Below are 14,669 nucleotides of genomic sequence, written 5' to 3'. Positions count from 1 at the left end.
GAGTCTACAAAATATTTTGAATGGTTTTTGTTGTTGTTGTTGTTGTTGTTGTTGTTGTTTTGATGCTTAAAATGTCTATAATGCTATATGCTTTTCTCAGACCCTGGTGCATGGAAGAAGCCCTTGACACTAAGCGAATGAGACTAGTCAATAAAGACACTGAAAACTAGGTTTTAGATTTTCATTTATACGCATTTCAACTGATCAAGTCCTTTAAGGATAGTATGCAAACCGCATACTTAGAATTTAGCTGCTCCAAGACGTATTTCTATGACATTTGGCTTGGCTGATGTTCCAACCTTGAGGTTTTTGGCTTTTGTTTGTTTTTTAACGATACCTAGAGCCTCTTTGTAACGGCAGTGACAAGTAATATAGGCTTCCCGGCCGCCTTCCTCCCTCTAAGATTTTAAGTTCTCTTAGAACACCACCCCTGCTCTTCTAGTAAAATCCCACATGACAGAACAGCCTGAGGACCGACGAAAAGTAGGAAAGCGGAGCCATGGAAACTGAGCGGGGGAAACGTGTGAGCGCGCGGGTGGTTGGAGGAGAAGGAACACTCCCCTGACGACGGCGGCGCGAGGGGGCTCCTCGGATGACGTCACGCACCCCGGTGACGTCACGGCCGTGACACGCGGGTGACGCCGTTGCCGCGGCGACTCCTCGTCGTCTCCGCCCCCTCCCCCTCCCCCCCTTCCCAATCCCCTCAGGCTCGGCTGCGCCGGGGGCCGCTGGCGGGTTCCTGAGGTGGCCTCCGCCCCGGCCGCTCCGCCCACGCCCCCCGCGCCTCCGCGCCCGCCTCCGCCCGCCCTGCGCCTCCCTTCCCCCTCCCCGCCCCGCGGCTGCGGTTCGGCGAGGCTTGCGCTTCGAAGATGGCGGCGCTGAGTGGCGGCGGTGGCAGCAACAGCGGCGGTGGCGGCGGCGGCGGCGGCGGCAGCAGCGGTGGCGGCGGCGGCGGCGGCGGCGGCGGCGGCAGCAGCGGTGGCGGCGGCGGCGGCCCCGAGCAGGACCAGGCTCTGTTCAATGGAGACATGGAGCCCGAGGCCGGTGCTGGCGCCGCGGCCTCTTCGGCTGCGGACCCGGCCATTCCCGAAGAGGTGAGTGGCGGCGCCATCCCCCAGTGCTCTCGCGTCGGGGGCTCGGCGGGCCAGTGTTTATGTGAGGGACGGAGGCAGCGGAGGGAGCTCCGGCTGTGCTTGGCAGCCGGCGGGGATGTGGATAGCGACCGAGTGTCCCCCCACCGTCCTGTGGCCCTCCTCGCTACGTAAACACACACGGTGGCCCAGGGGGGTTCCCCGGCCCCCACCCAGATGGGGTTGGGGCAGCGGGGACGGAGCTGGAGCCTTTCCATAGGGGGCGAAACTCTGGGGCTGGTGGAGAAGGTCACGCCTGGCTGAGGTTTCCAGCCCGGCATCCCTGAGATGTTTTCCTTTTTGCTAACCGGCAGGGACGGCGTCGAGGATGGAGCATAGTGGCCGGGGCACTACCCCTGAGTCCCCCAGCCCTAGAAACTGCCTTGTGTGATACTCCCTGGATGTGGGCATGACGGAGCGCCTCTCTCTCCACTCCTCACTATCTTCCTTTTGCAGGCCCTTAGCGCTTTCCCACTTTTCTACTTGTTTGGGGGATTTCTCTCGACCGGATTTGCCCAGGGGATGATTTTGGTGGAGCCTTTACTTTTTCAGCCACCAAATGTGATGTTCCGAAGATTTTCCCATCCCGGTCTCTGATCTCCGAATGATTGTATTTGCCAGCGTTCCCATGCTGACCCGTGACCTCCATCCCATCCTCATCCACCACCCCGCTCATTCCCCAGTTGTACCTACTTGCCTCTAACCTTCGCCTCCCCTCAAGAGCATGTTTGCGCTTCTCTTGCCCTGGTCCTTTGAGGCCCTCTCTACTCCATTCCACCGCTCCCTCACCTCGTTATCTGTTGTTATCTTCACAAATCCTTCTGGACACTTTGGAAGCTACTCACTCCCTGAACCCCGAAGCTGTCAAGATTCCATCAGGTTTCCCTTGCCTCCTTGCTCCCTCGCTCTGCTGGCAGTGCGGGTTAGCCTTCCACTGTTCATTCACACCTCTTTACTGGCATCTTTCGTGGATTTTTGTTTTGTTTTGTTTTTAGTGGGTTTAATTAATCTGTGTCGTTCCCACTCTCGTTCCATTTTTTTTCTCTCTCCTGTTGACCTGTCCTTCTTTTTTGCTTCTCTTAACTTGTCCTTGCATCATTTGATGTATTACATTGTCAGATTACTTCATTTCTTCTCTTCTGTATGTAAAGCTGACTACATTTACAGTTTGAGCATTGTATCACATAAACAAATGCCATATTTTGCGAATAGTTGATGAGTGTGACTTAATTTTGTTGATTTTGCTTAAAGATAAACCTGTTACTTAGGCTTCCCGGTTCTCATACGATCTCCTTTCTTATCTCTGCAGTAGTCTTTATCCTGCTTCGTTTACTTGGAAATTCATCCTCTGTCTTGACCTATCATTAGCAGTCTGTTCACAGTGATGTTTTCCAGCCTTGCCATCTCTGCCCAAAATGTGTTCAGTATTGTCATTTGAGCTAGCTTATTTCTTCACATTCTCCCTCCCTTCCTCCCTCCCTCCCTCCCTCTCTCCTTCCCTCCCTCTCATTTTGCTTTTGAGACAGGGGTTCTTTGTGTAGCCCTGGCTGTCCCAGAACTCACTTTGTAGCCCAGGCTGGCCTCACATCCACAGAGATCCCATCTGCCTCTGTCTCCCAAATGCTGGGGTTAAAGGCCTGTCCCACCACCGCTGGCTTTTTCTTATGTCTTCATTTGAAATAACTCCAACTTCCAGTTTGAATTTATGCTCAGGTCAGTTTCCACTTGACTTCTTTATTTCCTGTAGCTTCTTAGATTCCAAGGATAAAGCTCTTCCCTTCATCCATTTCCTAGTTGAATCTGTTTCCCTTATCCCTAGTTACCATTCATTCTGTCTTGTTTCCTGGCTTTTGGTACTTAACTTGCTGAAGCTTCCTCTTGTCTTCCCCACACCTCCACATTCCTTCTTATTTATAAACAACTTTGTTCCGTTGACATGGAAATTTATTTTTAGGATACATTGTTTTTAATGGAGAAATGCTAGGGGTCACATCTGCTGTCTATTTTCTCCAGGAATCGGATATGCCTTTGTCTTGCTAGGCACAGGTGCCTCTGGGCTTCACTTGATTCCGCAGTGCATGTATGGTTCTTGAATTGTAAAGCTGCTTGAAGACTATGATAGTATGAGGAAATTAATGGATAAAAGTTAAAAGATGATCATTCTCTGATATGACGCTAACTTGAGAACTTTGTTTCAGAGTTTATATTTCTGTGTGGAAGACTTTGTTATTTACTTGAGGGAGCTGGATTACTTGGACCCCTTTCTCTCTGAAGTAGTGAGTGTGTTAGGGCTATAACTTTCTGTTTGACACTTTCTGGACATTTCCCATGTACCGGTGCTTGAGAACCTCTAGGCTAAGTGAAGTTAAATTAAATAAGCAATAACTAACTGAAAGCATGGTCATATCTTCTGGAACTGTATTCTTTATTTATTTAGTTAAAATACAGATGTTCCCTATTGCCCCCCTCCCAGGGTTTAATGTTTGATGATGAATAGTTGCCTTGTGTAAAAGATGATAAATATAGTTGGCTGGCGGAGATTATGATTAAAAAGTGGACTTCTATTGACTACAGATACAAGTATTACATGTAGCAAAATAGCTTCTTCCAGGAAATAGTATCATGCAGCCCAGGCTTTTGAGGAACTCAGCATGTGACTGAGGCTGTAGAACTCCTGGTCCTTCTGCTGTTACTCTGAAGTGCTGGGATTACAGGTGTGTGTCCCTATCCCCAGCAAGAAATAGTTTTAAGTTGACATTAGTTCAGAGGAAACTTAATATCTTGTGGTCTTTTAATTGAACTGCCTTCTTTATATGAACTTAAAAGAATATCTTTAATAAGTACATAGAAAGATGAAAAATTGTGCCTGTGTGTAATGACATATTTTGTTCTAAATTTTTATCTTACCTGGGTTTTAAAAAAGTCAGAAATTTCAGCTGCACCAAAAACTAATTACAAGGGGAAAACCTATCCATTATTGAAAAGTAAAAATAATAAGTATAAAAAGTACAAACTTTGTGTATAATTGCCATAAACATTTGCATGTATTACAACTAGACTTTTTAATGCTTGTGTAATATATTTTATATGTAACTTTTAAAATATAATAGTCCAGCAAAACTTATGTGTCCCTACATAAGTATAATTTAACTGATAACTTTTTTGGACATTAGGTTCTTTTTAAAAAGATTTCTGTTATCATATATCTCCAACATAGAATGTAGACAGTGCTATCTAAAATTATGTTGGAAAATGAACAGATTTCATGGCCTGTATTTCTATTACTGTATGGGTACTGAAAATAAAATGTTCTGATAAATGTTTATTAAGTGTTGTATTATTTTGCTTTTAAGCATTTACTTACTTTCTATTTCCTTGGTGATACTTTCTTCCCAAGACCATATGGTGTGACATGGTACGTGGTATAATATTACCAGATGGTTAATAATAAATGCATTTATTATTTAAATGTGTGCTACCAAGGTGTGATATTTACTACCTGTTTCTTTCATGTTGTGTTTTTGGAGAAAGAGAGTTTCTTAAAACTGTAATACAGTTAGTATTGTATTACTTTCTGTTTTCAGGATCTCTTAGCCAGTTTTGGCTAAGCTGTGTAATTATAATTATGTATTGGCTAGGGAATATTCTAGGATGGGATCTGCATTATAATGAAGTCCACTGTATTAAAATACTTCTTTGTGATCCTTGTCAGGTTAGGTTGCATCATACCTCTGAAAAGTGATACTTTCACCAAAGTAGGAAGGTGTATATGCAGAAAGTTTTAGCTGTTGTTCTTAATACTTGTTTAGATATTTGCAAAGGTTTTGTTTGGAGGGGGAAGCTATAAAATAACTGTCTTCAGTATTTCTTTCTTTTTTTTTTTTTTTTGTTTTTTCGAGACAGGGTTTCTCTGTGGCTTTGGAGCCTGTCCTGGAACTAGCTCTTGTAGACCAGTCTGGTCTCGAACTCACAGAGATCCGCCTGCCTCTGCCTCCCGAGTGCTGGGATTAAAGGCGTGCGCCACCATCGCCCGGCCTGTCTTCAGTATTTCTTTATTGCTCTCTTTCCCATTTCCTGACTTAACACTCTCACTTTAGGCATTTGTCCTTTTATGTAAAAAAATTATCTTGTATCGGTTGCTTATATATGCAGGCAATTCATTATAAGTTGACCAAAAGGAATGTTGGGCTGGTGCTTGGATTATGGAATGTCTTGAACATAATTGCAGATTTGATTTAATTGTGTTTGGAGGCCAGAAAAATTATAGTAGTACAACAGACTAGAATAATGAGAGTTTTCTCTCCCCCATTTTACTGATAGGAAGAATAGGTCTGGTAGCAGCTAAAAGACCTATTCTTTGAGTGGCAGGGAAGAAAGTTAGTGTTGTCCTTGCTGTACTTTGGTGTTTTCTAAGACTTTACCTGCTGAGTCACACAGTGGGGCAACCGCTTCTTCTTTTCCACTTTATCTCCAATCATAAAATTGCCTTCTCCTTCAGAGCTGCAGAAGTGCATTTTGTTTCGCTGACAACTTAATATTAATTTAAGTGAGTACTTAGTGGACTTGTTGTCACAATCCCTCTCTTTTTAAAAGTCTTGTTTGCTCCTATCCCCAGATTCCTATGTCAGATCCGTATTAAGATAAGCCTTTTTGTCAGCAGCTTTTTACTAGATTTTGTCTTCCTCAGAAGTTAAATTGTTTGTAGCCCTTTATTCTTTCTCCTTGCCTGGTTCACCTGTGTTCATTCTTCAGTAAAGCCCCAACTATAAATAATTATAGAACTTCTGCATTCAAAATAAGCAGGCCTGTTTGGGAGCTTTTCTGGTTTTGAGGTCACGCTGTGCTTTCTTTATCTTAGTGTTAGAGATAACTTCATGTTAATATAACAAGAAATTCATTCCCATTGATTCACATATTCTTTCTTTAAATAGTTCATGGATGCATTGACATGTTTTGCAAGGCAGTTTTTTTGTTTGTTTTTTTGTGTTTACTAACCTAATTAATATCATACTTAATAAGCCATGATAGTCAGGAGTCCATACCTAATTTTAAGGAGTCTATACCTAACACAGTCTATACCTAACTTTAAAGAGTTATTTTTTTCTCCTATGGTTATTTTTACTTTCTAATGTTTTCTCTTGCTCTTAAAAAAACCAAAAGCCAAAAACATTATTGTTAGTTCAAATATCAAGACTATTGACTGTCTAGTATCAAGACACTGATGCCCAGTAATTTCAGCATTCCTTCCTGAGCCCTGGAATGCCCTTATACAGAGCCTAAAAATTGTTCTGAACTCAGTTAACTTTATTTCTTCTGGAAGCTCAGTAATATCAAAGAAAAGCTCATTTTCATTCCTACTATGCAGCTATAGTATTGACAGCACTTTTGGCGAAAATGTACCAGGGGATGATGGTTTTCCAATTACTCCAGAGCTATACTTTCTGACCAATGAGCTCCTAGGATCCTCTTGTCTCAGTCTTCAACACTAGCAGGGCTGGGCATGTAAACTAAGGTTCTCATGCTTGACAACAAGATTTTACCTGTTGAACCATCTTCCCAGCCCCAGAGTTACTTTAAGACGTTCTTGATAGTACAGTTTCTGATAATGTATAAAAAGAATTAATATCCATTTTAAAATATTTTATTTTCTATAAATGCCAAATAGTTTTCTTTATAACTTTTTTGGTGTTGTTGTTAAAAGCACTATTGCACTGTGCAGTGATGGCGCACACCTTTGATCCCAGGACACAGGAAGCAGAGGCAGGTGGATCTCTGTGATTTCGAGGCCAACCTGGTCTACAGAGAGAGTTCCAGGACAGTCATGACTACACAGAGAAACCCTGTGGGGAGAAAAAGCACTATTTTGCTGGGTGTGGTAGTGCGTACCTTTAATCTCAACCCTCACGAGGCAGGGGCAGGTAGATCTCTGTAAGTTTGAGACCATCCTGATCTACACAGCAAATTCCAGGATAGCCGGGGCTATTTAGTAGCCATCTCAAACCAAACAGAACAAAAGTACTATTTTAATTGCTTCCAGATAACGTAATGAATTGTTTTTGACTTTTGTTTCTTTCTGCAGGGGTGAGGTGGAGGGGAACCTAAGGCTTTGTGTGTGTGTCAAGTGCACAATTAGCAGTGAGCTGTCCCCACAGCCACATTCCCTCACCGTATCTCTCTATTTCAGAGAGGGAGCAGATTACAGTTCAGAGAATTCAGTAGTCCTTACATGGGTAGTCTAAAGCTGTTGGAAGTATAGTTTTTTAGTTTTTGTGTGATTGCCTATATCTGTAGATTCTTCTCATATTACACAATTACAGAAAAATTATACAATTGCAAATAAGTTTCATTATATTAAAACATAATCCATTTACTGCAAGCTTTTTGCTGGCATCTCTTGATCCTTCCCCCACGCCTCCTTATGTTGTGCGCTGAACTTCTGTAGTCCAGATGTGTTAAGTGGCTTAGAGGACTGGTGTGAGAATAAAATGAGGTGATGAATATGTAAAAACTGCCACAAAATTATAGTACTATTATTTTTCTGATGATTTGCAAGACTTTTCTTCCAGAAATCTTTGTTGTATATTTGTTTGTTTTAAAAGAAATCCAGTGACAGACATAACATAGGTTCTAGTTATAAAATTTTGACAGTCCTTATGGTTGCCCTAAAACTGAATGTTGACCACATTCTCTTAATATTGTCTTGAAACTACCTTTGAATCCAAGAAACATTAAGTGGCAACATGATGACTTTGGGTAAACCGTCAATTCAAGGAAAGGGGATTAATGTGATAGTACAAGGACTGTCTCGCGGTTTTATGGGGAAGTTGATAAACATGACTTTGCTGTAGTGTTTTTTTTTTTCAAGATTTATTTATTTATTTATTTATCATGTATACAACATTCTGCCTCCATGTATGCCCTCATGCCAGAAGAGGGCACTAGACCTCATTACAGATGGTTGTGAGCCACCATGTGGTTGCTGGGAATTGAACTCAGGACCTCTGGAAGAGCAGCCATTGCTCTTAACCACTGAGCCATCTCTCCAGCCCTGCTGTAGTGTTTTTAAAACTATGGTCATTATTAGCTTTGCTGACACCTAACACTACAGTGCTGGCTTTTGCATTGAGTTGTTTCTCAGAATAATAGGTGTTCATGTATTCAGTAAGTACTTGAGTGCCTATAGCATGTAGTAATTTATGAGTTTAGGAACATATTTCGAAACAAAAATCAGTACCGTTTTGTAGTTTACGTTCTGGTAGAGAGGTACATGCTGGGAGTTGTGGGAGAACAGATAAACCATAAATAGACAAAATGGAAATTTGTAGGCTGGCTCTGGTAGGACATACCTGTGATGAATTCTTGTACTTAGGAGATAAAAGCAAGAGGATCATGAGTTCAAGGTTATCCTTGGCAACTTTAGGCAATTTGAGACCAGCTGGTACCATATTGAGACCTCATGTCAAAAACAAAATGAAACAAAACAAAAACCCACTCAAAAAACAAAAGAAATTATTTTTTAAAAAAAACTTTTTATATCTATTTTATGTGTATGAATGTTTTGCCTACATGTATGTATGTATGTATGTATATATACATATATATATATATGTGCACCATGTATATGCCTGGTGCTAGCAAGGATCAGAAGATGGTGTTGGATCCCTTGGGACTAGGATTAGGGGTGATTCAACCCGTGTCTCTACAAAAGCAACAAAAGCTCTTAATCAGTGAGCTAGTTCTCTTTTTAAAATTTTTTAGATGGAGTCTCACTATGTAATTAAGTCTATCTCAGAACAAGTGCTTTGCAACCCAAACTGGCCTTGAACTTAAGAGCACCCTGCCTCAGCCTCTTGATCTTGAGCACAGGGTCTTGTCATACCATCATACCAGGCTTCAAAAAGGAAATTTTATAGTATGCTTGAAGAGAAACAAGAACTGTGGAAATTTTCAAGGAACGCAGAGTAGGCCTGGGGGAGATACGCTGAAATTTAAAACATTAAGAACAGGTAGACCTCAGTTCTAGGAGGTGACTTTTGAACAAAAGCCTCCAGAGGTCAGAAGAGTACAGAATGAGAATGCATTTCTTGTAGAACTAACAGACTTCTGTAAGGAATGTACCTTGCTTATTTAAGAAGTAGCAAGAGGCCAGAGTTGCTGGAGTAACTCAAAAGAATTGAAAGTCAGTAGATGAAATTCCAGAGGGCTTGGGACATGGCCAAAGGTCTTTGTAAAGGACTTTAACATTCTAAAGGAAAAGGAAAGCCCTATTCAGAATTTCAGTAGCCAGAGCTGTGACCTGATCTCACAGGTTTGTGTGTGTTTACTTGTTCATGTATGTACACACAAGTGTATGTGTGTGCATATGCTCATGTATGCATGCAGAGGCTAGAGGTTGATGTCAGCTGTCTTCATTACTTTCTGTCCTTTTGGTGAACCTGGAACTTACTCATTTGTTTAGATTGTCTAACATTAAGCTTCAGGGATTCTCCTATCCATGTTTCTATTACTCGGAGCATGCCATCATGTCCAGCTTTTTACATGAGTGCTGGCATTCTGAACTTGGGTTTTCATGCTTGCATGGCATCTCCCTAGTCCTTCTCACATCTAAATAGGAACACTTTGGTCACAGTGTAAAGAGTGGACTCTAAGAGACAAGGTAGAAGCAAGAGAACCATGAGGAAGTACTGCAGTCATGTAAATGGTAGCAGGAGAGCAGAGAAGGGGTCAGAGTTTTGGATGGCTTGAAAGTAGACCAAGTCGGATGTGTCTCACACTGCCCCCAACAGCAATGCTGGTGATCAAACCCAAAGCTTGGTACAGTCTAGTAGATGTTGTACTAGTGACTCACATCCTAAGCCCTTGGCTTTGTTGATAACTGCATGTGAAGTGCTGAAGATGCCAGAGAAAAGGGAAAAGACCCAAGTCAGGAATTCATTGTTGGGAATGCCAAGTTAGAGGCAGAAAGCTAATGCTGTCTAATATTTTGAATAAGTAATTGGATTTATGACGCTGAGGTTGAATTGAGGCTCTGTGGCAGAGTACTGTTCATGATAGCCATATTTTATTTTCCTTTTCATATATAGAAAGGTAACCTTTCTTCTTTGTAGTTAGGCAGGTATGATCAGGGGATTGAGTTCCATCTCATAGAATGTGGACACAAATGATGTGTACCAGGTCTATATCTGGTTTTTCTAGCTGGCTGGAACTAAAATGATAGCTATGATGTTTTCGTTCCAAGCCATGTTTTAATGATAAATTGTCCACCAGGTGGTAGTGGTGCACACCTTTAATCCCAGCACTTGGGAAGCAGAGGCAGGTGGATCTCAATGATTTTGAGGCCAGCCTGTTCTACAGAGTGAGTTCCAGGACAGCCAGAACTGTTAAAAAGAGAAACCCTGTCTTGAAAAACATAAACAAAAACCAAAAAAGATAAACTGTCCATCAGCCTAAGTTCCTGAATGAATGTGGAAATGTAGAACATTCAGATAGCCTGTTGAACTACTACTGCTATTTGGAAACTAAGAAACAGACTTTATCACAGTTGAGTCCTTACACCTTTTGCCTTTGGGGTAGTTCAGCAGTTGTGACATAACTAGAGGACCATACTGTACTCTGGTACTATGCTGTTTGAACCCTCCATTATTCAGAATTGTCAGTAACCCTTTCTACCTTGTAAATCACCCAGGCTTGTATTTTGTTGTAGCACAAAATAGATTAAAAGAAGAAAGAATTAATCATATAAAGAGGACCAGAGAAGTGGATCATGACAAGTGAGGAAAATAGAATTGAGAAATTATGTTTTTAATTAATTTTCAAAGGTTTTTGAGAGACTAGTGATATAGCTCAAAGTAACTTCAAATTCACAGTCTCCTTCCTTATCCTCCTGTTGGAATTGTAGACATGTGTTCCCATGCCAGCCTCAAGCAAAAAAGAAGAAGAAGAAGGAGAAGGAGAAGAAGAAACTTATAAGGTCATATCTGCTAGGAATAAAACATTAGAGCGAAACACCCATGATTTCATAAAGATAAGAATTACTGAAGCAGTGTTTCTATAGAGACAAGGAAAACAGGTTTAGTGTAAATAGGAAGGACGGCTTTCAATATGATGCTTTATCATAAAAGCATACTCTAGAGCATGTGAGAGTGATAGCTGAAATCTATTTTCATTGTTTCCGTTTTTTTCTGTCTAGTGTAGTAAAAGATTTCATTCCAGAGAGGGATTAGGAGGTTTCAGGAGAGAGGTGAATGTGCTTAAAATTCAGCACCATACAGGAAAGAATAGATTGGGGACAAACAGTAAACTTGATGGGCAATGTTAACTTGTGAGGAGCTGAGACAGCATTGTGGGTTTCCTAACTTTTGGTGTCACATCTACACAGTTAAATGTAACTTGACAAGGCAGTTTAAACACTTGATATGAGTCACTCTCATTTTGACGCAAATAATTATTGGGAACTAGAACATGAATTTATTACTGCATGAAGTATCTATAACTCTTCTGCCACGTATTGAAGCTAAATTTTGAGAGATCTAAGTGACTGATTTTTCTTTTTAAGAATATTCCTAGCCGGGAGGTGATGGCTCCCAGTACTCGGGAGGCAGAGGCAGGCGGATCTCTGTGAGTTCGAGACCAGCCTGGTCTACAAGAGCTAGTTCCAGGACAGGCTCCAAAACCACAGAGAAACCCTGTCTCGAAAAACCAAAAAAAAAAAACAAAACAAAACAAAACAGAATATTCCTATGCCAGGTGTGGCAGTGAACATCTTTAATTCCAGCAGTCAAGAGGCAGAGGCAAGTGGATTTCTTTGAGTTCCAGGCCAGCCTGCCTGGTCTATATAGTGAGTTCCAGGACAATCAGCACTTAAACAAACAAACAAAGACCCTGTAGTGATATTTTCTTTTGTTTCAACAAATAAAGCTTACTTGAAGATCAGAGTGCAGAGCTCAGCCACTAGAGGCCGGGACACACCTTTAATCCCAGTACTCCAGTGCCTATTAGTTCAAGGCCAGCCTGGCCTTAGATTAGATAGAATCTGTCTAACAGAAAAACAGAACTCACAGAAAGGTGTCGCCAGCACTTGGGATCACTGTATTTTGTTTATACAGAATGACATTCTTATCATTGCAGTTTGACTTTTGTGCTGCACACTGAAACAGTTCCCACTAGGTGCTTTTTTTTTTTTTTTTAACATTTCAGGTTTTACTTGTTTTTGTTACACTTTTCTTACTGCCTGAAATACAAATTCTTTCCTCACCCTTTGCCCTTCAAAACTCATATGCTTCACTGACCTACCATTTATTGTAGAAAGTATCCTTAATCCCTTTCTTTCTCTTCTTTAAAATTTAACTTTATTTTATTTGCATTAGTGGGAAAATGCAGATCCCCTGAAACTGGAGTTATAGACAGTTGTGAGCTGCCATGTGGGTGCTGGGAATTGAACCCTGGTTCTCTGGAAGAGCAACCAGTGCTCTTAACCACTGAGTCATCTCTCTAACCCCAATCCCTTTCTTTCTAAAACCCAATTAGGTACCTTTGTTTTGTGGTTTGCTAGCATCCTGTATCATTTTATTTACCACATTGCAGGGTTTTCTTTCGGTTATCAGCATTCTCTAGACTAGCACTCATCAGTCACAGTCAGACTTTATGATATTGGAAGTGTCCTTTGTTGCCTGGTGGTAGGCTATTGTTCATTCTGTTGGACTGGCAGCACTGAGATACTAAGTCTATTTAATTTTCAGATTAAACTATCTCATGTGATGAGTAACTGTTTAGTGCTGCACTAGACCATTTTATTTCATTTCAGTTTTATTTTTAGACTTTTAAACTGTGTATGTGTGTGTGCATGCATGTGCATGCATGCCACACCGTGGCTGAAGAGGTCAGATGACAACTTTGTGGAGTTGATTTCTTATACTTTTATGTGGGTCCCAGGGGTTTAACTCAGGACACTAGCTAGGCTATACACCGAATATTTAATTGCTGAGTGATTTCAGTGCATTCAGTCCAAATAGTTACCACTCATCTAAGATGTGGTAGTTTTCTCCTCCAAAATCCTGTCTTTAACCATAGTTTTCCAGTTCATTTATAGAAATATGTTGACTTAAGTATCACTAAGTTCTTTTCCTTTAATGGTTGGGTTTTCTGTTCTTTTAGGACTGAAAACTTGGTATTGCAAGGGGTCCAGACTTTTCGTTAAGTGGTCTTTACCATTCTAAGCCTGGCACGTGACACATACCTGTAATCTTAGCAACATGAGAATTATGCAGAAGGATTTTAAATTTCATAGCCATCTAGGCTGTATACAGAGTAAGTTCCCTATCCATCCTTGGTTATCCAACAATTCTTTATCTCAAAACAAAAAATGTCTTAGGTTGGAAGAATAGCTTAGTCAGTTGAGGAGTGGAGGACCTACCTTAGTTTGTCCCCAGAACCCAGTTTAAACATGCATATGTACATGCACCCACATGCACACACAACCACACATCCTTAGTTTGTCCCCAGAACCCAGTTTAAACATGCCTATGTACATGCGCCCACATGCACACACAACCACACATCTTTCAGAGGACTCAAGTCATGTCCAGGCAGCTTACAACCACTAGGTTCGGGGGTTTTAATACGCTTTTCTAGCTTCCAAGGGTACCGTCATTTATGTTTATATACCCAGACATATATACATAATTAAAATCTTTAATCCCAGAACTTGGGAGGCAGAGGCAGGCAGATCTCTGAGTTTGAGGCCTACAGAGTAGTTCCAGAACAGCCAGGGCTTCACAGTGAATTAGAAAAAAAGTTTTTTTCTAAAAGCTAGGTATGGTCGTTTGCATTCAGCCCCTTCACTGAGGAGGCAAAGGCAGGTGGATTTCCTCCAGAACAGTGAGTGACTTTGAGAGAAAAATAAAAGTGTTAATGATGCCTGAGGATTGACCCTTGAGTTTGGCCTATGACCTTTGTGTGTATGTGTATATTTGTATGCATATACAGAAGAGTTCTTTCCACTTTAGAAAATTGCAGAATTGATGACAGCACTACTTACACAATATTTGTGACTGAAATGTCAACCTGAAGTTGTAACTGTCAACAATCAAAGCGATTCTTTGTATAGTTACAAGCAACTCTCATTTATCATAGTTACCTGTACATTTTTGACATATTTTCTTATAAATTTATCTTTCCTATAATTGATAATAGAATTAGCATTATTAGCTTTTAAAATTGCATCTAGCTAAATTATCTGAAATAGGGTTTACAGGGGACAAATTTGTTTCTTTTTTATAATGATGGACTATGTTTTGTTTGTTTGTTTGAGACCTTGTCTCACGTAGCCCAAGCCGTCCTCCAATTTACTATGTAGCTGTAAAACAGACACACTTTATTCCTCCTGTGTGCTGAGATTACAAGCGTGTGCTACCACCCTGGTAGGAATGTTGTTTTAAAAGAAAAGAAAGCCGGGTGGTGGTGGCGCACGCCTTTAATCCCAGCACTCGGGAGGCAGAGGCAGGCGGATCTCTGTGAGTTCGAGACCAGCCTGGTCTACAA

General features: G+C 41.3%; 1 protein-coding gene across 7 annotated transcripts in view; it reads left to right on the top strand.

Annotated features, from left to right (window-relative positions):
- Positions 1-717: 717 nt before the first annotated feature.
- Braf (B-Raf proto-oncogene, serine/threonine kinase) overlaps positions 718-14,669 on the top strand; it is a 139,238-nt gene continuing 125,286 nt past the window's right edge. For all 7 annotated transcript variants that reach the window (XM_013353267.2, XM_013353268.2, XM_026788541.1 and 4 more), the window contains exon 1: positions 718-1,094. In XM_013353267.2, coding sequence (XP_013208721.1) covers positions 870-1,094 — 225 coding nt within the window. In that variant the 5' untranslated portion in view covers positions 718-869. The remainder of the gene's footprint in view (positions 1,095-14,669) is intronic.

The sequence above is a fragment of the Microtus ochrogaster genome, unplaced genomic scaffold (genome assembly GCF_000317375.1).
Source record: "Microtus ochrogaster isolate Prairie Vole_2 unplaced genomic scaffold, MicOch1.0 UNK4, whole genome shotgun sequence".
Classification (NCBI taxonomy): Eukaryota; Metazoa; Chordata; class Mammalia; order Rodentia; family Cricetidae; genus Microtus; species Microtus ochrogaster.
This window is presented reverse-complemented; position numbering and strand designations above follow the sequence as displayed.